Source organism: Lytechinus pictus, chromosome 13, assembly GCF_037042905.1.
Source record: "Lytechinus pictus isolate F3 Inbred chromosome 13, Lp3.0, whole genome shotgun sequence".
Classification (NCBI taxonomy): Eukaryota; Metazoa; Echinodermata; class Echinoidea; order Temnopleuroida; family Toxopneustidae; genus Lytechinus; species Lytechinus pictus.
The window spans coordinates 14268681-14296423 of NC_087257.1; the positions used below are offsets into that span (position 1 = coordinate 14268681).

A 27743-nucleotide genomic window follows, 5' to 3' on the forward strand; every position below is an offset into this window, starting at 1 on the left:
CTTATCCGTTGGTTGGGGGTGCGGACCCCTTTAGTAAGATCGATAAGTCTCCTTAGGAAGGCTCTTCCGGGAGCCACGGCTTTACACACGAAATTAAGGCTGCCAATTAGCGACTGCAACTGCCGCAACGAGAGCTTATCTTTCTTAACAAAATCAATGAGCATTGCCTGTAACACGTCTACTTTCTCCCTGGGTACTCTAACTCTCTGCTCAGCCGCGTCGATTTCAAGCCCTAAAAATATGATAGTGGGAACGGGCCCCTCAGTCTTCTCCTCCGCTATCGGGACGCCAAAAACTTCGCACATTGCCTTAAAATGATACATCAAAGAACGACATTTCTGCCGTGTTGCGCCAACGAAAAAGAAATCATCCAAATAATGCAAAATTTGCTCTGAATTCGCAATTTTACGGCAACATGACTCAAGAAAAGTGCTAAAACGCTCAAAATGGGCACATGAAATTGAACAGCCCATTGGCAAGCATTTATCAAAGTAATACGCGCCATCAACGCAAAACCCCAGAAGGTCAAAATCGCTGGGATTTACTGGTAGTAAGCGAAAAGCGGATTTTATATCGGTTTTTCCCATGAGAGCACTAGCACCCAAGCGTGCAACGAGATCCACCGCCTTGTCAAATGAAGTGTAATTCACAGAACATAAATCGGAATCAATGTGATCATTAACCGAAGCCCCGCGAGGAGAAGATAGATGCTGAATTAGACGGAATTCTCCCGGATTTCGCTTGGGGACGAGCCCTACCGGGGAGCAGCGAAAGTTATTGAAAGGCGGGTTTTGGAAAGGACCTGACATTCTCCCTAAACTAACTTCCTTACCAACTTTCTCCAACAGCATGTCCCTATGCTCGCTAGCAGATTTCAAATTACGCGAGAACACAGAGCGACGCTCGCCTGTGAAACCCAATGAAAAACCAAACCTAAAACCAGAAATCAGAAAAGCTGCATTATGTTGATTATGGTGCCGTCGAAGAAATGGGAGCATGCTGCCAAGTTTAATTGGAGTTGGAGCTAGGCTTCTGTTTGGCAATTGCGGCGGCAGAGTTGCAGGCGTGTGAGCCATGCGCCGCTGAGGAGCATTTTCCGCACCGGTGAGCATATCGGCAGGCGGTGCGTTGGCATGACCCAGCGTTAAAGGCGAAACAGACTGGCATGACTGGTGAGGAGCGGGAGGGGGCAGGCGCGGCGCCAGGGGCCCGAATTGCCCCTTGTCTATTGGCATATCCTGAGGAAGGGAAACTACCCCGCCGAAACGACCGGTCGTATGGCCGAAAGGGCTGGTTACTTCCAAAAGACGAAAACGCTGCTCGACCGGGCGTCGAAGCTACTGTCAGCCATAGCTCGGTGTCTATGACAGCCCAGGAACGATGTGGATGACGGACCTGACGTAACCGAAATTGAATGTCATAGGACCGCCAATTGAAACCCCCAAAACGCACAATAGAGCGAACGATATCCATATACTTGAGGAGCTCGCGCGCACGCATATAGTGTCGCTCCAAGTATATGGACGCGTAAATAAGGAATGCAGATGTCCACTGTTCTATGCTGGCGATCACCGGAGCCTTGCTTTGGGGGCGAAGCATTAAAGCGGACCCGGTGGCACAAAGGCTGAAGGCCTGCAACTGTGATTCCTCGCTTAAGCTTTCCCTTTTAAGCAATCCACCTAACTCTACAAATTCACCCTTCCAAATCTTCTCCTTAACACTGGAAGGCACCTCCCCGCCCAAATCATCACACACGCAGCTAAGCATATCTGGCTGCGTAGGAAAAGGGGGGTTGGGGGCTGGTGTAACATTAGCATGACTATTAAGCCCCTCAACTACAGGGGCAGGAGGGATAGAAGGGGGAGCTTGTGAAACACCTGTTACGTACCGCTGACGGGATATGTTGTTGTCCGGCTAGTCTGACCCGAGATAACCTCTCATTAACTTGCTTCGCACGTTAAGAGGTATTATTCTGGATGTTCAATTCAATTCAATTCAAGTAAACATTTATGTAATTGCTGGCAAATTTTCTCCATCAGGTTTACTGTCAGATTTTGGTTTGGACGTAATCTGACGGTTGCTGAAGACCAAGACCCCTATGATGCAGTTTTGGACTCAGAGGGTGAAATGATCAAGCTTGTGGAAACTCTTGTCGAAAATGGCGATCTGGACCTGAACTCCACTGTTTCTGATGTTTCTTTAGATCTAGACAAATCTTCTATCTCATTTGATTATGCAGAACTGGTGTGCGATCCTCCATACACAGTGGACAATGATGAATATCTTTGTGGTAAGATCAGACTTTATAAATTATCTTAATTATTATCGACATAACAAAGGTACTATAGTTTCTTTTTATACGCCCTTCCTATGGGATGTATTATGGTATCACGCTCGGTGTCCGTCTGTCTGTCCGTCCGTTAACTTTTCTTTGCGAACGCGATAACTTCAATTTAACTTAAACTAGACTCGTATAATTTGGTGTGTATGATGCTGGCATAGATCCTAGGAAGTCTATCAAATTTGAGGTCAAATGGTCAAAGGTCAAGGTCACAGTGATGTGTTTTCATCTTACCGTTTTGAAGTCCTTCTAAACGCGATAACTTTAGTTTAACTTAGCCTAGGTTCATATTATTTAGTGTGTATGATACTGGCATGGATTCCAAGTTCTAAGCATATTGATTTTGAGGTCAAAAGGTTAAAGGTCAGAGTCACGGTGACATGCTTTCTTCTTACCCTTCTGAAGCCCTTGTATATGCGATAACTTCAGTTTAAATCAACCTAGGTTCATATAACTTGGTGTGTATGATACTAGCATGGATCCCAGGAGGCATATTGATATTGAGGTCAAAAGGTGAAGGTCACAGTGATATGTTTTCATCTTACCCCTCTGAAGTCCTTGTAAATTATGCGATAACTTTAGTTTTACTTAACCTAGTCTCATATAATTTGGTGTATGATACTAGCATGGATCCCAGGATTTCTATTGATTGTGAGGTCAAAAGGTCAAAGGTCAAGTCGCCACCTTCCACTTTTCTTGGTTGACCAATAAGTCCATTTTTCGTATTTCAGGCGGGCGTAGTATGTGCTCGCCCCAGCGACACTCTTGTTTTATATGATATATGGACATTTTGTTATTATGTAAATCATAGAAGGAAATTAAATGCTATTGCCTAACACTTCCTTTACGAGAAGTCTTTTGAGTGTTGTGCAGTAATTTAGCATAATTTCCTAGCTGGCTTTAGCAGGGCAGCTATTACACTGCATTTCAAGGGGTTTCAAGAAATCAATTTCTGGCAGGTACCCATTTTCCTCAACTACATATGTAAGTTCAGTATGGTACACTGTGGATCAATTTATTCCAGAAGGAAATTATGCCATACCTGTACATTATTATCATCATTACATTATTATCATCATTATACATTATTATCATCATCATTACTTATATTATTATTATTATCATTACTAATAATATTATTAATATCATATGATCACATCATCATCAACATCCTGATCATCATCTACATCTGCGTCATTAAATGCCAAAAACAATTGAGCAAATATTCTTGGGGCCTTTCTACACAGTTGCAAAGTGAATCCAAACATTTTCCTGGTCACAATTAATGATTAAGACATGAGATTCGAACTTTGTGTTCCTCCAAGGACATGAAATATATCCCAAACTAAGTTTCACTCTTAAAAAATGATATATATCTTCCCTTGAATACAAATATATATAAAAAACGACTTGTTTAAAAACAAATAGTAATTTCTTTGTTTCATATATCAAATATATTGCAAGTAATTTGTATTTATATTTGTGTAATTTGTAGTACCATGTGGAAGGGGTTTTTATTACGGCAATGAAACCCAGGAGTGTCTACAGTGTGAAGTGGGAACCTTCCAAGACGCACATGCCCAGTTCACATGTCAACAGTGCCCTGAAGGACAGTCTACACTTGATATTGGATCTGTGAACATGACCCAATGCAGAGGTACGTACGTGTGATTTTGTTTTTTATTTCAATTATAAAATAGGTTTATTATTTCAAGCATTGCAATTGGCCAATATGGGTCACATGACATTCAACTTTTTTGTGCGTTGCACGGCAGTGTAAAAGGTACGCAACGAAAATTGAAATTGCACGCTCAAGCAGACCAGTGCGGTAGAGTCCCGGGAGAAGTCCAACAAAACTGTACTGTAACTTTTTAAGAATTTGTTTCTGTGTTGCTATTTTATAAAACAAATAATGCGCTTCCTCTGTCGTGCGTAAAAGTAAATGCAGAGAAAGCTCCGTTTCTTAAGATGGTGCACACTGGGCACTCGCTGCCAGCGGCTCGTGCACAGTGTGGCACCTATCTAAAGAACCCTCGCGTGCTCTGCATTTTCACTTACGCACTCGGCTGCATGCATTATTTGTATACTGTTTGCCTTTATTTGTGGGAAGTCAATACGAGACTAAACATGTATGCATCTAGCTGAATACATATAATGTAGCGATACAAACTTCTATGGATGAATAAGATATTTTAAAAATCTTCCAGACTATTACCATTTCCAGGTCATCAGTCATTATCCGTCACTTCATCATTACAGAATTTAAGCCTGTTTGCAACAAATTATTATGGAAAAAGAGTGCTTAAATATGCACATTGCAAAGTTAGGCACATATTTTCCATTTCTCTCTGAAATTTGCATATAACAAAATAAATAATGCTTCATTCCATTAAAAGAAATAAAGTAGTGAAATTTAAGTATACAACAATAAAATTGTATCACCAGTATGGTAAAACTATAGGTTTTGTTAAATGGAAAAAAAAAATAATGTAAATGTAATCATGTATAAAACTTCTGTAGCATTTTATGATTCTTGAAAAATGTTATCTACCTTCAAATCTTGGGCTTGGGATGGGCCCTCTGCCTACCTTACCCCATATAATAATAAATAAATTAACGCTATCATTTTCATTAATTTGTTATAATATTGCCGTTTCCTGTATTAACTTCACTGCTATTGCTCCACATACATTAATATCATGTTCTGTAGATATTTGCCAGCCCGGCCAAAGCTCAGACTCTGGACTAGCACCATGCTATCCTTGCCAGATAGGTAGCTACCAAGATGAATTCTATTCTACTGAATGTGTCTCCTGCCCCAATGGAACGTCAACTGAAAGCAAAGGTTCCACTTCGTATCTTGATTGTATCGGTATGTAAACATCCTCTTATAAGTTTCACCCAATGCTTTGCCCAGTCTTTATTCAGTATTGATATGTAGATGTAATAGTTTTAATGCATATATCGTATAAGCTTAATTGGGGTACTATTTTTAAGATCAGTCACTGCAAATTGAAGATGACGTCCCAAAGAGCCTGACAATTTGATGTACGCATGCTGCGTGCTAAATGGAAACATGTTTTGGCTGTACAAGTCCCAATTTCGCCTATTTAAAGTTGTTAATTTATGAACAGCCTTATGGAGCATCAAATCCTCACTCAAAACTCACCTTTTCTCAACACTAGCATAGTCTAGCTTTTTTTAATGGATTCATTGTTTACTTTAGTTAGCCCACCTGTGCGCTTTGAAACACCCATATAAAGCACCCTATAAATGTTAGTATTATATCATTATTATCCCCTTCATAGGCTTCATGTCCATGGTAAAAATGGTAAACCATTTTAGACACAATAGCCTTTATAAATGCTATTGTGTCTAAACAGAAACCGGAAGTGGTGCAGGTTACACGGGCCTAATTACAACTGGCATGCAAAAGATATTCATTCAAGCCAATTCATTCTCAATTTTTTAATTTGATATTGCTGATTGACAAAAATGAATGAGTATGACTGACAGTCTTACACTGATTCTAGGGAGGGTACCTACTGAACTTCCTTTTTCCAAATTGGAAAGATATATCACCACTTTGGAACTATTTTTTTACTGGCGGAAGAATAAGGGCCATTTTACTCTCTGAAGTGATGATTTTGATCCCGTCAGGTGTAGTCTTCATAAATGCTGATTTATTTTTTAAATGAGTCGGTCGAGGTACCCTTTTTCTGGTCAGATATGGAATGTCAGACATATATCCTATCCACTGGTAGTAAACATTCAACCCTCGAATTTCCTCCTTATTTTTTAATGATTTTTATTAAAGTGCCACCTTAACAAATGAGTCTATGGGAAATGAATTAGGCCTGTGATACATTTAGGTTACACGCGCCTAATTACAACTGGCAGACAAAAGATATTCATTCGAGCCAACCTATTCTCAATTTTTAAATTTGATATTGCTGATTAACAAAAATGAATGAATATGACTGACAAAATAACACTGATTCTAGGGAGGGTACATACTGAACTTCCTTCCAAATTGGAAAAATATATCACCACTTTGGAACTATTTTTTTACTGGCGGAAGAATAAGGGCCATTTTACTCTCTGAAGTATGTCTTAAATCGCAAAGATATACATAACTAACAGCATATAATTGAAATGAGTTGTTGGACTGCAAGTGGGCCCATCTAACATTTGAATTTGTATAGACTTAATTTTACTTTTTCACAAGTATTAAAACATAAATCACAAATAATATAACATATAAAGAATATTCAAGATGATATATGCTGTATAAGTCAGATATGGCATCATTCATCAAAATCAAATGATACAGCAATATGAATTCAAAAAAACAATTTAAGATATGGTAAAGTATGAGGGAACCTGTATACAAAAGACAATGATTGTACAGTCAGCAGGATCCCCGAAATATGAAGTCTTTGTACGAGAGGACAATAAAATAAACTGATGACATAAAGAAATGCCAACATATTACAATTGTCTGTATCTATGACATGGCGTAGTTTCCTTCAGCAAGTAATTCATCCACATTGTACTGCACTCAACCCAGGTGAGGTGAATGGGTACCTGGCAGGAATTCAATCTTTGAAATACGTGTGCGCTGTAATCTTAGTAATTACGGCTGCCAAGCTACAGCTGGGGCAATAATATCCAAGTCCTTTGGAAGCGCTTAGAGACATTGATAATGTGATATGCGCTATACAAGAATTGTATATTATTATTATTATTGTTATCATTATTATCTAAAGTGTGAACATAAAAAATGTGTTTGCCACTTACTCAGCCAGAGCATATTAACAAATTTGTAAAAGTTACTGTATAACCTTCACAAGAAAATTGTAAGAATTAATCAACGTCAATATCAATTTACGTTTTAAAATATTTTTAGTGAGGTTCCATGTACAATATCATGGGAAAGACCATTCTGTAACCTTGGTCCTTTAAAAGCTTTTGTTCTCTGAGCAAGGAGATTGCGAGTATGCGGAACCACATGTATTTTCAAACTTTCTATTAATTTGGGGGAGTACTCTAATTTGTTCCTGCAACACTTTTTTATTTGTATCATTCAGAGATTTGTGAAGCAGGAGAGTACTCCCCATCAGGATTTGTTCCTTGCATGCTGTGTCCTATTGGTACTTACCAGAGTGGAACTCGACGAAGTCAATGCCACGAGTGTCCAGGCGAGACTACAACACTGCAGACGGGTTCAACTGATGCATCTATGTGTGTTGGTAAGAACTTGGTCTAAATCACTGGCGTACATAAATAAATGAATAGAATACAGTTAAGATTTTTTTTTTATGATTAAAAGAAATCACAGGGGAGAAACATGGGAGATAGAAATTAAAATAAAATGAAAGCTTGTAAAACTTTATGAATATAACATAAAAATCCAGCACAATTTATTAAATTTTTGTAATAGAAAGGTCAAAATTTTCATTCGCTCACAATTTCTTTACAAATTTTGTCCCATACGCCATGTCTGGCCCCTCAACAGTTTGGCTCATATATGCTACTGATAAAAAAATCAGTTAATTATCCATTGGGATTAGGTTATTTCTCGAACTTGCCTAACATGCCTGTAGGGGTACTGAATGACGATTTTTTTTTTAATCTGAAGAACTGATGACTATTAGCATATATATTTTTTGTAACCGGCTATGTAGGGATTATGCCTTAGCTTCAAACTGTGTAAGATTGTACTATATCCTGGTTCAAAATTCTTTACATTGTTTAGTGTGCATTACAAGTTATTCCATGTGTTTTCTTACTTCTACATTCTGCTTCATCAGGATCTGTACATTGGTGATATTTACTAACACTCGAGGTCGGCCATTACATTATTATTTCGATAATCATGTATTCATTAACTGAACTGAAGCCTACATTAATGGCCATCTCACCATGAACCTGAACAATTATTGATTTTTATTTGACTTCCATCATAACAGTGTTGGAGGAGGTGCATTTTTCATCAATTAACAAATATTTAGACAATTTTCAAACACCCAATTTCATTTTTCTCACAGATATCGATGAATGTGCAAGCCTCCCATGTCAACAGGGTGCATCCTGTGTTGATGGAATCAACTCATATACATGCTTATGTAGGGAAGGTTATAGAGGGCGTTTGTGTGCCGATCCCATTCTGTGGTGCGACTCTGGTCCTTGCGTCAACGGAGGATCTTGTGTGGAGGAAGGTTACGGGTTCTCATGCATTTGTGCTCCTGGATATACAGGTATGGTATGTTTACTCCCGGGGGTATTGTGCCCACACTATAATTGGTTTAGTGCCACGGGTAATGTGAAACTCAAGATGTTTTACCTCATTTTTCGTGGTAGCCATCTTGGAGTTCAAAATGTTGGTCCCACAGGTGTTCAGATCGATGGGGATACAGAATGCAAGTTCTTTCTGACGGATGCGAGCAACTTGACCTTTTTTAATGTTACATACTGTATTTGCCCTATTATGTAGCACTATGTGTTATTTTTATGTAGCCATTTTCATTTCAGCCAACAAGTAAGTATCCAAATGTATGCATTATGGGCATCACATCTTAACCCTAATTCTCCCGGGGGGGACCATAATGCCCCCCCGACAATTTTTGCGATATATCTGCTGTGCACAATGTTTTAACCTCGCCGTTCACTGACCTTTTACTTTCAAGTCTCGCGCAAATTTTGAGACAAAATTTGTGACGCCCAGGTACGCAGTTCCGCCATTACGCAACATTATGTAAGTGCATGTCAGACCCAAAATTGCTCATAAATGTGATTTCATGTACAAATACAATGCAAATTGTGTATTTAGCCAAAATTCATAAATGTATCATTATTTCTACTTTTACTGATTAAGCTTAATTCATTTTGCCTTGTTTAAGATTAGAATTAAGTCTGGAACGATTTCCATTGAAAAAAACAATAAAAAAATAAAAATAAAAAACACAGAAATACATAAGAAATAAAAAAACAATAAAATGCATAAGAAATCGGTCTTGGTACCAGAATTTTTTTCATTCACAATTGTTAGGAATGCTATAAAGAATATTTTAACCAAAAAATAGCATTCTAAGAGCTTTATTTAGTGAATCAGAGCAAAAAGTATGATTTCATATATAAATTAGCATAATTAATTCATATAAAATAAAAATATATGAATTCAGTGAAATTTACCAATGCAACTGCGTATATTACGTCATTTTCTACCATCATGCAAATTTTCGTTGTGATCGCGCAATCCACGGCTGAGATCTTAGGAGGGCCATAATGGCCCCCTCCCCCCGGAATGACAAGAATCAAAATACCCCAGGAGATTTAGGGTTAACCCTATCTTAACTGGGCTATTTCGGACCAGTATATATGGGGGGTGGGGGTCAATTTTCCCCCTGGCCTTCCCCCTCAGATCTCGGCTGCTGATTGCGCGATCACAACAAAAATTTGCATGATGGTAGAGAATGACGTAATCAACGCAGTTGCATTGGTAAATTTCACTGAATTCATATATTTTTATTTTATATGAATTATGCTAATTTATTTATGAAATCATACTTTTTCCTCTGATTCACTAAATAAAGCTCCTAGAATGCTATTTTTTGGTGAAAATATTCTTTATAGCATACCTAACAATTGTGAATGAAAAGAATTCTGGTGCCAAGACCGATTTCTTATATATTTTATTGTTTTTTAAATTCTTATGTATTTCTTTGTTTTTTAAAACCTTTGTTTTTTATTGTTTTTCCTGATGAACTTTGTCGAGGACCCTTTTGCGATCATGAATAGCATAAAATAAATCCATTTAAACCAACAAAACTAAAAATAATCATACATTTATGATTTTTGGTTGAAAAACACATTTTGTGTTGACTTTTTACATGGAATCATGTTTTTGAGCAATTTCGGGTCTGACATGCACTTACAAAACGTTGCGTAATTTGGAACCGCGTACCTGGGCGTCACAAATTTGGTCTCAAAAGATGCGCAAGACTTGAAAGTAAAAAGTCAGTGAGCGGCGCAGTCAAAAAAATTTGTACGACGGCGTAGTGAAAAAATTTGTTGAGGGGGGGTCAAATTGACCCCCCCCCCCCAGTTTAATAAGGGTTAATGTTGTTTATTGTTCATACACTGCAACTGCATCTGAATAATTTCATCACTCTTTCATGTTGACAGGCAACGTATGCGAGACAGAAATAGACTACTGCAATCCACTACCATGCATGAATGATGGAACCTGTATGAACAACGAAGGTGATTTTGAGTGTTCTTGCCCATTTGGATTTGGTGGTAAGACCTGCTCAGACGAAATAGACTACTGTCAAGAAAATCAGTGCGAAAATGGAAGATGCATAGTCTCTGAACTTGCATTAGGTGGGTACTTCTGTGAATGTAATGCAGGATTTACAGGATTGACCTGTTCTATCAACATTGACGAATGTAAGAGTAGCCCTTGCTTACATGGCGGCGACTGCATCGACGGTATCAACAGTTTTACCTGTTCATGTACAACTGGATTTAACGGCCTGGAATGTGAAGGAGACGTTGATCTGTGTGCTGATTGGAACTGCCAGAATGGTGGTACATGCAAGGATCTAGGCGACAGCGTAATCTGTGCATGTGATGAAGCCTATGCCGGGCAGCACTGTGAAGAAGTTAGAACAGCTTGCAGTGACTCCCCCTGCAGAAATGGAGGAACATGCTCAGCTGTTGAAAACACAACATTGGCATACGAATGCTTCTGTACAGAGGGATTCATAGGACAAATGTGTGAAACCAAAGTGAACTTCTGTCTGTCCGATCCTTGTAGAAATGGAGCCACCTGTGAGGATGACGTCTTTAGCTACATCTGCCATTGTCCTGCTGGATATGAAGGTATGTGGTTCAAGTTGCCAATGGCATGAGCACAAGACATATATCTGGGGTATAACAGTCAATTGAGGCGTCACATTGTGTTTGTTAAAATCGTGTCATTTAGATGTACATTTATATTACATCTCAAAAGACAACTTTTTTGGATATCCTTTTTTTTTATGATTTTATGGTCTATTTTTATGTTTGCAATAAAATTGGCGCTGCTTGTGTGAACTAATTGATAATTTTTCGATATAATACAGACTCTAAGCAGGGTGCTACATAACTTTTTTGAAGCACTTGCCCAGTCGGGCAAGTAAATTTTCAAATAGTTGGAAAATACTTGCCCGAATACAGATTTCACTTGCCCGAAAAAATCCTTCAAAACAAGTTATAGCCTTATAGTTTTACATACCATACCATTGACGGCTTAAAAAATACATTTTTCAACATGACTACTGATGTACCTTGTAGTTGTATTTCTTTTTTTCAATGATTCTTATCTTGAACATCATGACAAAATATATGGTAAATATGCTCTTTAATCAATTTCCTAATCTCATACATTTTCTATATATTTTGGAGGGGACTAGGACACACAATAAAAAAAAGGGGAAATCACTGAAAATAACCAGAGAAAAAAAATAAGAGAGGGGGAGAGAATGAAAGAAAAAAAAGTAAGAAGAAAGACAGAAAGGACGAAGAAATAAAGAAAGGAAGAAAGAACAAAAAAGAAATAAAGAAAGAGAGAGAGAATGGCTGCGGGGAAGAGAAAGATGGAAAGAAAGGAAGAAAGAAGGGTAAGGAGGATGGAAAGAAAAAAAATGAGAGGAAGAGAAAAGAAGGAAAGAAAGGAATGAATAAAAGGAAAAAAAGAAAGAAAAGAGGTAAACAGAAAGGAAGGAAACCAGAGAAAGGAGAGAAGGAAGAAAGAAAAGGTATAAGGATAGATGGAAGGAAGGAAAAAAAAGAAAAGATAGATACAACAAAAGACAGAAAGAAATGAAGGAAGGAATGAAGGAAAGAGATGAAGGAAGGCAGAAAGAAAAAATATGGAAGAAAAGAAAGGATGGATGGAAAAAAAACGAAAGATCAAAAGAACAAAAGACCAAAAAAAAGAAAATCAGAAAGAAAGAAGGAAAGAAAGAAAGAAGGGAGAAAGGAAAGAAGAAAATAAAATAAAAACTGAGGGGAAGAAAAAGGAATGAATAAAAAAAGAAAAAAGGTAAAAAGAAAGAAAGAAAAAGAAAAGGTAAAGGATTGATGGAAGGAAGGAAACAAGAAAACGAGAGAAAGGAAGATAGGAAGAAAGAAAAGGTATAAGGATAGATGGAAGGAAGGAAAAAAAATAGAACGAAAGACAGAAAGAAATGAAGGAAGGAATGAAGGAAAGAGATGAAGGAAGGCAGAAATAAAAAAATAAGGAAGAAAAGAAAGAATGGATGGAAAAAAGAAAGATCAAAAGAACAAAAGACAGAAAGAAAGAAAGGAAGGAGAAAGAAAGAATGAAAGACAAAAAGAAAGGAAGGAATGAAGGAAAGAAATAAAGAAAGAAAAGAAAGAATGAAAGGGATGAAGAAAGTAAGGAAGAAAAAAAGACAGGAAGAAAAGGTAAAGAATGGATGGACGGAAGGAAGACAGTAAGAAAAATGAAAGGAAGGGGAAAAAGAAGGAAGGATTAAAGAAATAGGTAAACAAAGGTTGGATGGAAGGAAGAAAGAAAAAAGATAGAAAGAAAAGAATGACAAAAAGAAAGACAGCTATAGTAACAGATAAAATGAACAAAAGAAGGAAGGAAATTTAAAGATATAAAGAGAGATTCAAAAGAAGGAAAGATAGGCAGAAAGAAAGAAAATAGAGAGGAAGAAAGCTCAAACTATCCAGTCATAAATAAAGAAGAAAATTTATCAATTTCCTTGGCAAAAAAAATAGTTATGAAAGAAACCTCGTTCGTCAACATACACACAAATGCATATGTGGGACTGTCAAACAATGTATTTCAGTGTGTGCGATACAGACGATCATTCGAAACCCAATCTTTTTTAAAGGAGAATGAAACTCTTGGAGCAAGTTAGCTTTTGTGAAAGCAGAAAAATCAAAGAAGAAGGTTAACAAAAGTTTGAGTAAAATAGGACTAGCAATAGAAGAGTTATGAGCATTTGAATGTCGTGATCACTAATGCTATGGAGATCCTCTCGTTGGCAACGCAACCAAGATCTATGATATCACAGATGAACAACTCTCCCCTTTTGGACACTGAAAATATACCCCAAAACATCTCTTTTTGCTCATTCTAATCATATGACAAACGATTCATCAATGATATAATGTTGTGAAACCTCTGTACTTGTCCTCTCATAAAGAGAACACCTCACCTTGTGATAGATTCTATAAAAGTGAGAATATAAGTGAAATAGGTACTAAAGCAATGAGGGAGTTGTACGTGTGTGACATCACAGATCTTGGTCGCATTGCCAATGGGAGGATCTACATGGCATTAGTGATCTCAATATTCAAATGCTCATAACTTTCTTATTATTCATTCAATCTTCCTCAAACTTTCAACAATATGTTTCTTTGATTTTCTCTTTGATATGGATTCAGCTGGTTTCAAGGATTTCATTCTCCTTTAAGCATAACAGAAGTGAATATTTCTCCTTTTACTGCTTACAAATGACAGAGCTACCCCCAATTTTTAGGAAATATGGACACTACAAGAATTTTCATTGGTAAGAAATGTGAATTTTGACAGTTCTGTGGGAGATTTCTTCCAGAGCAAACTTCGTTCGTGCAGCACCGTAGGACTCCATAGAAACTTAACTACATGCATCGGCTGCGTGGACTAGGCGCTAGGTATGCTAGACTGCCATTGATTATGTGTGTGTGTGTAGTCTCTGAGCTGTGTGTTTATTGCAGAAAATGGGGCAAATTTTGCAATTCGAAAGAAGAAATTAATGATATACTTTTTTGGTCTCTTTTTCTTTTCTATATTTTGATGGTGAAATATGGGAAATCTTTCTAAAATATAATTTCCATAGGAGAATTCTGCTTGCCCGATTCGGGCAAGCAGTTTTTGTCTTTGCTTCAAAACACTTGCCCGACTCTAACTTTTACTTGCCCCGGGCAATCGGGCAAGCGCTTATGTCGCACCCTGCTCTAAGCTTTTGATTTACTTGTCACTAAATATGACAGTTTTATGATAGGGCATGTATCATTGACAATATGAAATACAGAAATTTAAAAACTTGAAATGTTCAGTTACACTTTTCACATGTATTAATTTTTGAAAGATGATCTGAAAAGTTTGAAACCTTAAAAAATATGATATACTGTGAACTGTCTTTATTTTATGAATTTTATCTTCTTAAAACACATCAAGTAATTTATAGGATATGACACTGAGTGCAAAACTGATGGGTATAATAATGATTTAATTATTATAGAATATTTTATTAGTCTTTCGATAATTGTATCCTTACCTTTCCGTCCAAATCTTTCATCGTATCTATGTCAAAATATTAACATCTCTTAGGTAATTTTGGAGTTCAGGAAAGGAAAGAGCCATGATATCAATGGCTCTGAATAGAGTAATCCATCCATATCTTTTTAAGTGTTTATATATTTCTTTGTAATACTAGTATTTATGCAATGTATTTTGTTGTAGTTTTTATGTGGTAAACAAAACCAAACCAAACCAAACCACTCAATATCAAGTCGGTTTTATGTTATTGTTTTATAACTGAATAGATGTCACTTTTTATATGCTGTGGATTCTAACTTTAATCATAAGCACATAAATTTGAATAGAAATATAGTTTGTGCAGTTCCTTTCTTACAGTTCTGTGATAGGCCATCATTGGCTCTAAGATTAAACTAAACACTTACCTTCATAATTTTTTATAAATAGTTTTAGTATAATATTTCTGTGTTCCTTTGCTATTTTGTTTGCTACTCCTTCTCGTTAGCACTTTGAGCCTCTGTAATGAGCTAGATATGAGGCCTTATTAATTGCCTTTATTATGAATATGTTTATTTACTTTCATTGGTATCATTATTATTATCATTGTTATTATCATTAATATAATTATTATCAGGTAATTTGTCATTTTCATGTTATCGTTCTATTGCGGAATACTTGTTGCTTGTTTGCATGCTGTAGATTCAAAATTTCAAAATTTCATCATAAGCACGCAATGCCTTCCTTTGAGAGATTGCCAGTCTCCGGTACATTTAAGATTAAACCAAAAAATTACCTTTTTAATATTTATCAATGGTTTTAGTATAATATTTCTGTGTTCCTTATCTATAACAAAATAGATATTAAGCCATATTAATTGCATTTATTATTATTGTTATTTATTATCATTTATTATTATTGTTGATATTAGTATAATTATTATTTATTTAATATTTATCAATTATTTATTCATTTAGTAATTTCAGCATCGTTATCCTAATCCTTAGGGCAGTGGTTCAATTAGCAATTTAGGTTTAAACAAATTCCCACTCATCATTGTGATATGAATGGTTAAGACCTTAGGAAACACTTCTGTACTCAACAAAGAGTAACGAGTAACAAGAGTAACACATGGAATAAGCTGCCACAAACGAACCATGGGTCCCACTGGACCTCTTTAAAACTGCCACGCCATAGTTCTACACTGTACAAGTAGTTTACGGTGGGGCTCAATTCCACTCAAGCCATTTATTGTTTGTCTAACTACTATGATTGCAACACTACATGATATTGAACTAATATATAGGGTGTCATTTGCATTCTGAAGGGGAAACCTGTTCTGAAATAATACGATGGTGCGATGACACCCCATGTGGATTGAATGCAACCTGCATTGAAGAGACTGATTCCTTCACCTGCCTATGCAATGTGGGTTACACTGGACCGGGATGTGAGGACGTACTAACATTCTGCAATGCCCCAAACCCCTGCCGCAATGGAGCTATTTGCAGTGGGGACTCGGATACATTTCAGTGCCATTGCCCACCTGCATACAATGGTAATTCCCTGTGTTTTATAATCCAAATAAAATGGGGGGCTGATTTTTAGACCAAAATTGCGACCCCCGGGTACGCGGTCTCCAAATTAAGCAACATTTTGTATGTGCATATTGACAAAAAAATTCTCAAAATCCAATGCAAATAATGTTTTTAGCCCAAAATCATGAAATTTATCATTATTTCTCCGTTCACTGATTAAACTCAAATAATTTCATCTTGTCTATGGTCAAAATAAAGTCCCTGACAATATACATTGAAAAAAACAATAAAAAATAAAAAGTCGAAAACATAGAAATACATGAGAAATGTATAAAACAATAAAATAAATTAGAAAATTATTGTTCTATTGAATTTAAAGTACATTTGATCAGAATCCTATAAAGGGTATGTGAACAAAAAAATAGCATTTTAGGGGCCTTATTTTAGTTAATTAGAGCAAACTTTTGATTTCAAGCATAAATTAGTAAAATTAATTAGAAATTAGATTTTACAAACTTAAGACTTTGATCTTAGAGTTTTGTAGATTATGCCATGGGCAAGGTTTATGCCGATTTCCGTCACAATCACGCGATCAACAGTCGAGATCAGGCCCAACCCCCCAGTCTTCTTAGGCGTGGAAATAGCCCAGTCTTTTTAGGGTTAAAGATATCGAAATGCTACACTCATATAGGCATAAAAGATCCCGGCTTGATATAGATCTATGTACAATATACAATATTTTTGTAAATCTTGATCACAAATTTGTTCTCAAAAGTTGCATGAGAGTAAATTAATCATGAGACATTGCAGTGACATGCTTTTGTGACTTCTTATTGCACGAAGCGTCCAGGAGGGGGTGGGGGCTTGAAATTTGCCGAATTGTTTAATTAATTTACAATTATGTTTTGCTACAGGTATATTATGTGAGCATTTGATCGACCCTTGTGCTGTTTCGCCCTGCTTGAGCGGTGGTACATGTGTTCAGGATCAGCTTTCGTATCAGTGTGATTGTATGCTAGGATTTGAAGGAATGCACTGTGAAGTTGATCAAAATGAATGTAACAGCAAGTAAGAGAATATTCTGCATATCTTTAAGGCACCCCATTCACACCAAAGTAAATTTGTACAAATATATTATTTCCCTTTTAGCGATATAATACATGTATTAAATGTACAGAAGGCACACCTTCAATAGGATTCTCAAAAATTACATTAATGATAAAAGAGAAAGTACATGTATATTTGATTTTTTTTCTCCTAAGTATAGTCTGACAGTTCTAACAATAATACCACAATGTTACCAATGCTATTTGAAGGGAGAATAAGGACCGTGTTGAAAATATATATTTTTTTTAAAGTAATAGTTTTTAGGCCCATTTAGAAACAAATTCATGTTAATTCAATCTTGAAGTATCGTACACACATACACCTTTCTAAATCAGGGATGGTCCGGGCTAAAAATATTTATATCTAAATAAATAGAGTAAATTTCACAGAGTGAAATGCTGAAAATTTCATCAAAATCAGATAACAAATAACATAGTTATTGAATTTTAAAGGTTATCAGTTATATGCACATCGTCATGAATACTCATTAGGTGGGCTGATGATGTCATATCCCCACTTTCCTTTTTTTATGTTATTACATGAAATCATAATGTTTTCATTTTTTCATACATGTGTAAATGATGTGTCTCATTTATGATGAAATAAGTTGCGGCAATAAATAACTAATGCACTTCATCAGTTGTCAGTCCAATTGTTTTAAAAGTTATTGGTAGAAAGATTGAATAAACCTAATTTCATTATAATGAAATACAAAAGAACAAGTGCAGATATGACATCATCAGCCTTCCTAATGAATATTCATGAAGACATGCCAAGAACCATTTTACCGGAATAATGCAAATATTTAAAATTCAATAACTGGTCAAATTTTCAACATTTTGCTCAGTACATCTTTATAAATCTCATTTTCCCCCTCTCGTAATGTATTTGGAGTGTTGTCATATTGAGGCGTTCTTTTAGATGTGTATTTCCATGTATTGATATAATCATTATGTGTTCCTCTCCTATAGTCCATGTGAGCATGGAACCTGCACCAATACCCCAGGCTCTTTTGAATGCGAATGTGAAGCAGGGTACACTGGGGTTACCTGTTCAGAAGATGTCCTATGCAGCCCAAATCCTTGTGAAAATGGAGGAATCTGTGAGAACCTGAACACAAGATATCGGTAATTTACATATTAAACACATTATCAAATGCACATTGGAACTAATCTTTGCAATATTGTTAAATACTGGTAAACAAATACTGACAATATGTTAGTGAATATTAATTATTGCTATGATATTTATTTTTATTTCTATTATCATTATTTTTATTTTTTATTTATTCATTAATTATTTTTTTTCATTTATTTTATATTTATGTATTTATTTTCATTATTATTATCATTTTTTTTTTGGGGGGGGGATATCATGACATTGCTCCAATGACAATTCATCCAGGCTGTATTTTGTCTAAGGGTACAGGCGGCAATAGTGTTTTATGTTAGGTTCAGATCAGGGAAAGTTTAGTCCAGGGTTGGAATTGGTCATTCCATTAGTGTGTGTGTGGAATTTACAACGGAGCAATTGTCGTCAGAACAAATTTCATGGAACCAATTTTTTTAATTACATGTACACAAAAGGTTCAGGAGTGGGGGAGAAATTTTTTAATCAGGTTTGATAATTTCTGACTACCAGTCTTGTGAATTATACATTTTCTATTAGTTGCGAATGTGCCTTAGGATTCAGGGGACGAACTTGCGGTACCCAAATAGACTACTGTCGACAAAACCCTTGCATTGGTCAAAATACTGACCACTGCGAGAATCTAGTTGGTAGTTACATGTGTACCTGTAAGACTGGATTCTCAGGATCACGATGTGAGACAGAGATTGACGAGTGTGCAGAGTCACCGTCCCCGTGTCTGAATGGTGGAAGCTGCATCAACCAATGGGGGAGTTTCACATGCCAATGTCAACCGGGCTTCACAGGTGACCGTTGCGATGTAAGTATAGTTGTGATTACATTTTGTCTCCTTTTATTTAATCACCAATAAAATTGTATGACTATCAAGACCCTGACTGGACCCAAAAAGGAAATTAAGAAATCATATATCAATCAAAATGTTCTAAACTTAAAAGACAAAGCAATGCAAGCATTTGTTTTCATTACATCCCAGCTAATTATTTTACTCAATGATAGCTCCAATTATCGGGCATTGAAAATCAAGTCATTCTGATTAAAAGCGTCGTGATTCTACAGGTTTTTTAATACACAGAAAAACTGGGTGATAAGATTATCTTTCAGATTATGCATTTTATGTTCTCCATTTGCACATAGAGATAACATAATTATGTTTTTTCACATCTAAGCTGTAATAAGGTAACGAAATTTACAGCATTGGAATAGTGTATGCCATATTTTATTTCTCGCTGATTTTAGTGGAGCTTTCCAACTCAAATTATGTGTAGCAGCTTTTCAAAAGAAATCACAAATCTATTAAAGAGTTGTTGGTTTACCTGAATATGAGCACTGAATAATAATTAGTGCCATTTTCCCTTGCAAATAAGAAAAAATGATTGCGTGATCTGGGATTAAAAAAGTGATATTTTATGAACAAACCTCACGTCTCATAATTCAGGCTATTAAGAAGCTCAATAAAGCTTACTGTCAAAACCCTGTAATTTGAGTTTTTCTTTTAAAAGCAAAATAGTAGATATGCATAAATCTTATATTTTTGTACTATATACATGTAGCGTATATGGTTCCCACTTGTCAATTTTTTTTTATCAAGTTTACATGTAGCTTATGTACATGTAGTTCCCACTTGTCTGTTTCACATGTTGATCAAGTGTACATGTAGCTTATGTACATGTAGTTCCCACTTATCTGTTTCACAATTTGGTCCAGTCTTGGTCTTAAGGATAATACACAGGAATAAAGCTGCTTTTTTTTTTTGCACAATGATGTTTACTATAGAAATTTCAAAGTAATTGTTCAAGAGTTTAATAAAATAGTGTTTATCATCATGTTTCTAATCAATAAATAAAGTATGGAAAACTGTTAAACAACTACTGTAAAGTTCACATAGTACCCAGTGTTATTAACTTTTAAACAGTTGTGAAGATCCCCCCTTGCTCATCCCATCCACATGCACACACACCATATAATTTCAATGTTTTAACAGGAAAACATTGATGATTGTGTCAATCACAACTGTGAAAATGATGGGACCTGTGTCGATGAGATCAATAGATACAGCTGCCAGTGTACCCAAGGATCGTATGGATCACATTGTCAGCTGAGGTCAACTCTCTGTGATAACAACCCTTGCCGCAATGGAGGTTTGTGCATTCTCAATGAAGATGGCTTCCACTGCGAATGTCTGTCTGGTTTCAAAGGTGAAACCTGCGAATACGACATTGATGACTGCAAAAATCATCTCTGCGCTCATGGCTCCACGTGCCAAGACCAGGTATAATCTGTTTTATTTTAAATTTTTTCCCCTTTCTGATGACTGATTTTGACGTGATTATTCAACCCGGTTTTATTGCTGGGTCCTCACCTGAAATAGCTGACCGAGGGTGGGTCCCCGCGTCCCCCACACCACTCCTTGATCTGCCAGTTTTTACGAGCCTTGCATGTTTGTCAAGATTTTGTGTATGATTTTTTAATGTATACTTTTGGGATAGGATATATTGAAAGGGATTCGCAATACAGCATGAACAGTAATATTTCTTTCTTTGCTGTGTCGTGGCTGTTTTTTTTTTTGGGTGGTCTGTGTTGTAACATGCATCAATCAAACTTCATGACAAGTTATGGTTGTCAGCATTGTAAGACTTATTTCTCAAATTTTATATAGTGGAATAGCTACCGCTGTATATGTCCACTAGGTGTCACCGGAAGGCTTTGCGATGAAGAGATCGACAACTGTCTTTTGAATCCTTGCCAGCATGGATCGACATGCATAGACGAAAGATCAAGATTTACGTGTGCTTGTGCAAATGGTAATTGAAAAAAGCATAAAATATGAGCATACATATTAATACAAATGAATAAATTATATGTTCAATCTAAAATGCGACAAATATGATACTTTTGGTAATATTCATGAAATATTTTCTTTGGCTTAAAACTATATCTTGAAGTGGGGGGCAGGGAGGTGGAGCTTACTTAGCCCCCCTTCAACATTTTTCCTGATAAACATGTAACATAAGAGATGTTACAGATTTACAGCTACAGGCGCAGATGTGCCCATTTATGTGTTGTTACAATTGATAAGAGTAGGGTGGACTGCCTCAATATTTTACTTGCATTGTTCTAACTGGTGTGGTATTATGTGACAGAGCTAAAATTAATTATAATCAGTTAAACTCGTACAAACAATTGTTTTTAAAAATTGCATTTTGTTTACCCTAGTAAATTAGGAGAGGCATTCAATATCATGATAATAACAATTACTATTATCATTTGTCTTCTTATTATTAATTATTATCATTGCTTTGATTATTATGATTTAAAGGATTCTTTGGAAGGCTGTGTGAAGTTGACATCTTGGAATGTTCTTCCTCACCGTGTCACAACTTTGGTACATGTATAGAAGGAACAAACAGGTTTGATTGCCAGTGCCCTGAAGGTTATCGGTAAGAAGTCTATATCTTATAAGTGTAGACAGTTTGAAATAAATAGGAAATATTTAAGTTTGGTAAAATGCAATTAGTGTTTGTCAATAGAGAACTGGAATTTATTTTTAAATCCAGTTAAACTATTAGATATCTCAAACAGATATTATTTTATAGTACTTCCTGCATTCTGCTCTTGCAAGACATCAGACTTTTTAAAATCAATATGTCGATGGTTTTTGTCTCGCCTGCATAGCAGAGCGAGACTATAGGCGCCACTTTTCCGAGGGCGGCGGCGGCGTCAACATCAAATCTTAACCTAAGGTTAAGTTTTTGAAATGACATCATAACTTAGAAAGTATATGGACCTAGTTCATGAAACTTAGACATAAGGTTAATCAAGTATTACTAAATATCCTGCCTAAGATTCAGATCACATGACTAAGGTCAAAGGTCATTTAGGGTCAATTAATCTTAGACCATGTTGGGAGAATTATTTTCAAAATCTTAACCGAAGGTTACGTTTTTGAAATGACATCATAACTTAAAAAGTATATGAACCTAGTTCATGAAACTTGGGCCTAAGGTTAATCAAGTATTAGTGAACATCCTGCACCAGTTTCAGGTCACATGACCAAGGTCAAAGGTCATTTAGGGTCAATGAACTTTGGTCAAGTTGGGGGTATTTTTTGAATTACTATCATAACTTTGAAAATTTATGGATCTAGTTCATGAAACTTGGACATAAGGTTAATCAAGTATTAGTGAACATCCTTCCTGAGTTGGAGGTCATATGACCAAGGTCAAAGTCTCATTTAGGGTCAATGAACTTTGGCCAAGTTGGGGGTATTTGTTGAATTACCTTCATAACCTTGAAAATTTATGGATCTAGTTCATGAAACTTGGACATTAGGTTAATCAAGTACCACTGAATATTCTGTGCGAGTTTCAGGTCACATGACCATGATCAATGGTCATTTAAGGTCAATGAACTTTGGCCGTGTTGGGGGTCTTTGTTAATTTACCATCCTAACTCTGAAGCTTATGGATCTATTTCATAAAACTTGGGATATAAGAGTAATCAAGTATCACTGAACATCCCCCTGTGAGTTTCAGGTCACAAAACCAAGGTCAAAGGTAAGTTAAGGTCAATAAACGTAGGCCATGTTGGGGTAATTGTTGAATTGCCATCATAACTTTGAAAGTTTATGGATAGAGTGAATGAAATGTGGACATGAGTGTAGTTGACAAGTCTTAAGTCACCGTTCAAATGTCATCTATGGTCAATGAACGTGGTATTATGTCATTATATGAATGGTGTTTTTGTGGATGATTATTTTATAGTAGTTTTCAAAGTTAGCACTGCTGCTACATTAAATCGCGTAATGCAGGCGAGACTGCCAGAGGCGTTCCACTTGTTATTGTAAGATGTTGGGTGAAGGGAGGGGGATGGAGGTTAAAATCGATGCTTTGCTGCGACATCTCACAGTTACCATTTATGATAATTTTTGTCTCGCCCACCAGAGGTGAAGGCGAGACTTAGGGATCCAAATGTCGTCCGTCCGTCGTCCGTCCGGCGGCCGTCGTCCGTCCGTCACAAACTTATAATGACACATTACTCCACAACCGTAAGTCACTTTTCAACCAAACTTGGATGGTAGATGGACTTGGGGGACCTGCATGTTATGCTGCAGTCTGAGGTCATATGGTAAGGTCAAAGGTCATTTTCAGGTCAACGTTAAAGTTTACATGCAAGACTCTCTTATGACACTTAACTCCGCAATCGTGAGTCGCTTTTCAACCTTACTTGGATGGTAGATGGACTTGGGGGACCTGCGTGTTATGCTGCAGTCTGAGGTCACATGGTAAGGTCAAAGGTCATTTTCAGGTCAACGTTAAAGTTTACATGCAAGACTCTCTTATGACACTTAACTCCGCAATCGTAAGTCACTTTTCAACCAAACTTGGATGGTAGATGGACTTGGGGGACCTGCATGTTATGCTGCAGTCTGAGGTCACATGGTAAGGTCAAAGGTCATTTTCAGGTCAACGTTAAACTTTACATGCAAGACTCTCTTATGACACCTAACTCCGTAACCGTATGTCGCTTTTCAACCAAACTTGGATGGTAGATGGACTTGGGGGACCTGCATGTTATGCTGCAGTCTGAAGTTACATGGTAAGGTTAAAGGTCATTTTCAGGTCAACGTTAAAGTTTACATGCAAGACTCTCTTATGACACCCAACTCAGCAACCGTAAGTCACTTTTCAACCAAACTTGGATGGTAGATGGACTTGGGGGACCTGCATTTTATGCTGCAGTTGGAGGTCACATGGTTAGGTCAAAGGTCATTTTGAGGTCAACATTAAAGTTTAGATGCAAAACTCTTTTATGACACCTAACTCCGCAACCGTAAGTTATTTTTCAACAAAACTTGGATGTTAGATGTACTTAGGCGAGCTGCATGTTATGCTGCAGTCAGAGGTCACATAGTAAGGTCAAAGGTCATTTTCAGGTCAACATTAAAGTTTACATGCAAGGCTCTTATGACAAGTGTTATTCCATCCCAGTCATTTCACAATGAAGTTTCGATATAATTCTCTTGCGTGCCCTCGCAAATCACGATATTTCTGGTTATTTTCATAAGTGGGCGAGACACAAAATTGCTTTTGCCTTGTCTTTGAATGTTGTGCATATTTCGAGACTAAGTAACATTGGCCAATTCAGCCTCTTCCACCCCCCCCCCCCAAAAAAAAAAAAAAAATGAAATGCAATAAAGGGAAAACAGGATAAGCATGATGATAAAAACTGGCAGAGCTAAGTCTTGGTAACAATGTGCTCAGTTAAAAAAAATGAAAGAGCATGAGCAAATCGACTGGACCAGTTCATTTCCTTTGTTCAGATGAAGTTGTCATTGATAAACAGTACCGGCAAATAATCTGCCAGTGTCAACTAATTCTTATTTTGAAGCAATTAATGATTGAGTATCCCATGATGGATATATCAGAGCTGACCACAGTGTGTCTCTCAGTGTGGAAAACATTGTGAGATCATCTGAACATGTTTACTTAAGTGTATCATTGTGAAACTCATTCTGTACATAGTCCACTATGTGAAGAAACTGTTAACACTCAAACTGTTAAAGTGCCCACAGTGGAAAAGTATATTCAAATTTCAACATTTTATTATATCTCCACATTGGCTACTATGCAAACACACTGTGTGGCAACATTATCTTTCCAGCAGATAGCCCTATAGTTTTGAGAGTTTACTGTGTCACACTAATTTTCTTGTCATTTATCATTATGAGGGTTAAAGCCCATGAAGCGAGAAAAAGCCTCATATCTTTGAAGAAAATTACGGATTTGATATTTAAACCTAACAAATTTCAAGAAGTTGGGAACAGAAATAAGGAGGAAAGTGATGATACTCTTCCAGTCAACAGGCATAATGAAAGGTATATGTTCTATAGAAACTTGATTACAGTATATAATAATACAAGGTAGGCATATGATGTATGTATTTTTGCTGGTTTCAGTGGTACAACTTGTGAAGAGCTTGTTAGTTCATGTGTGTCGAGCCCATGCAAGAACAATGGAACCTGTGTAGACGTCCTCAGAAATTTCATCTGCACCTGTCCTCCGGGGTATACAGGAGACACATGTGGAACAGGTATAAAATTTTGAGGGAATATCACAAGCACTGAAGGGTTTGTATTACAATCCATTATCGCAATTTTAACTTTTTGATTTTGTGACGCCATTTGCGAGCAGCTTCCCCCATTTATCGTTTAGTAAAAAAAAACATATATGTCACATTTCCCTTTAAATTGTTTTTCGTTATTGTGCTGGAGTAATTATTCACTTAAAATATATGTTTGTGCGTTTGCTTAATATATATGTAGTGCCCCTGGACTACCCAAAGTACCCAAAGTCTTGAACAAAAAATGATTCACCAGTAATCAAATCTGATCAAATCCAATGTAATTCATTATGTATGGTGCATGATGAGTGTGTTGCTAGAAATTACGACTCTTTTGAATGGCATTTTGTACTTCCTAGATTTATGTCAAGTCTGGGGAACTCCTCTTTGACCCAAAAAACTAAATCAGATACTAGTACAAAACCAAGAAATTTGATAATAATTGGCATCACAAAGCCGATCTGAGCAATAAGTACAAATGTTCTCACCAAGTTCTTAATAAGGCAAATTATTTGTTATCTCTCAGTTATTCCTGACAACTATGATCTTAAATTGGATCATCAAACTTCATCCACTGTGTTTTATGCTGATGTCAGCACCGACTTAGAAAATGTAACTGTATCACTCTGGTTGATGGCAGAGATGACATCACCCAACAGGCAATTCATCAACCTTCAAATGGGCAATCTTCACTTTGGCATTTACAACCCCTGCAGTCTTATTTTCATGGAGTCAGTGTGAGTGTTTCTCAATTCTAATTTTGTGAGAAATATCTGACAATGATTTTCTAATGTTACATGTAGGTATAAGAATGCATGTTAATGATCTAATTTTAGAAAAATTGTCTTGTATTGTGGGTGGAAGACATTGTGGTTGATGAATAATTTCAAAGTGGCTTTCCAAAGCTGCCCATAGATTTTACCGCTAAATGATAATTTCTATGAGCAACAATCGTATTACATTTAAATTCAGTGTTGTAAAAAAGTGGTTTAATTTGTTTTTAACAAATCCAGTATGTGGTGCCATTTGAACAATAAAAGAAGTTCCATATTTTAGGGTTATTTATTTGGTAATCCTCTTTTCCGAGAAAAGCTGAGATATGTTTTAAATTTTCAAATAAAGATTGTTGGGCATTATTGATTACTAGATATTAGGAAATAACATACACGGATGCTCAATGAAAGCCATGGTCAAACTATTCCATATGGTCATTAGCTTTTCATAACTGTTCCTTTACAGTCGGAATTATTCATCTGATGGGCTTTCCGTTTGTGATGGTCGTTGGCATCATCTGTTGCTTGTATTTATCCGCACTGGGGGATGGTCTGTTCTTTTTGATGGTTCTGAGGCCGCAAGTGATGTTGGTGATGGATCTGATTATCGTCTCTCAGGAAAACTGCAGCTTGAAGTTGGAGTAATTGAGCTGGACAGAAATAGTACAAACACTCACATAAACAAAGGTCGTACCTATAAAAAAAAATATATATACATGTATAAAGGGCATGGCCGTAGCTAAGTCCACAAGGCCTTTTTTTATTCACAAACAAAAAATACTGACCTTTTTCCTCTTTTTAATTTACCATAGCATATGATAGAATGGGTGTGATTTTGTGTAATGAAGAGGATGACCGTTTTGTAGGTAAATGGTTTTGCATGATCAGCATTATATTGAAAAAATGGGCCTTGACCATATTAACTTATTACTAGTAATTAAATCGTCAAGAACCTCTCAATATGCTGGAAAGTAATCATTCAGTGTTTTACATAGTATACTTTGGATATTTTCTGTGCTATTATTTGTCTGAAGATTCCTTTACAATGACTGGTATCAATGTTTGGACTGGGGATATCCCAGAGGATGTGATGTCAAGAGTCAAATCAGAGTGTTTGCCACAGCTGTATGGGAACATCATTTCATGGACAGACTTTGACTCGCACCAGGATTTTCCGACATCTTCAGCGACTCCTTCAGTGTGTGATGGTAAGGGTATCATTTTCAGATATTTCCACAACAATCGTAATTTTTCACCATGGTAGGAATGTTTCATTTCCTATTTGATGAGAAGTGCAATATTTAAGTGATGACTGTTAAATGAAATGACCATTGAGGTATCTGTATCATTTTTCTAATAGGCACCGGGAAGATTCTAAATTTGTAGAATAATTT

General features: G+C 36.4%; 1 protein-coding gene across 1 annotated transcript in view; it reads left to right on the top strand.

Moving 5' to 3' along the window:
• LOC129274041 (neurogenic locus notch homolog protein 1-like) overlaps nucleotides 1-27743 on the top strand; it is a 53221-nt gene that overhangs the window by 5731 nt on the left and 19747 nt on the right. The window contains exons 2-18 of the mRNA XM_064108721.1: nucleotides 2040-2290; nucleotides 3837-3998; nucleotides 5052-5213; nucleotides 7432-7593; nucleotides 8392-8601; nucleotides 10529-11227; nucleotides 15991-16221; nucleotides 17116-17269; nucleotides 18280-18435; nucleotides 18977-19256; nucleotides 20439-20726; nucleotides 21114-21258; nucleotides 21774-21894; nucleotides 25413-25546; nucleotides 26103-26313; nucleotides 26816-27036; nucleotides 27384-27557. Coding sequence (XP_063964791.1) covers nucleotides 2040-2290; nucleotides 3837-3998; nucleotides 5052-5213; nucleotides 7432-7593; nucleotides 8392-8601; nucleotides 10529-11227; nucleotides 15991-16221; nucleotides 17116-17269; nucleotides 18280-18435; nucleotides 18977-19256; nucleotides 20439-20726; nucleotides 21114-21258; nucleotides 21774-21894; nucleotides 25413-25546; nucleotides 26103-26313; nucleotides 26816-27036; nucleotides 27384-27557 — 3761 coding nt within the window. The remainder of the gene's footprint in view (nucleotides 1-2039; nucleotides 2291-3836; nucleotides 3999-5051; nucleotides 5214-7431; nucleotides 7594-8391; nucleotides 8602-10528; nucleotides 11228-15990; nucleotides 16222-17115; nucleotides 17270-18279; nucleotides 18436-18976; nucleotides 19257-20438; nucleotides 20727-21113; nucleotides 21259-21773; nucleotides 21895-25412; nucleotides 25547-26102; nucleotides 26314-26815; nucleotides 27037-27383; nucleotides 27558-27743) is intronic.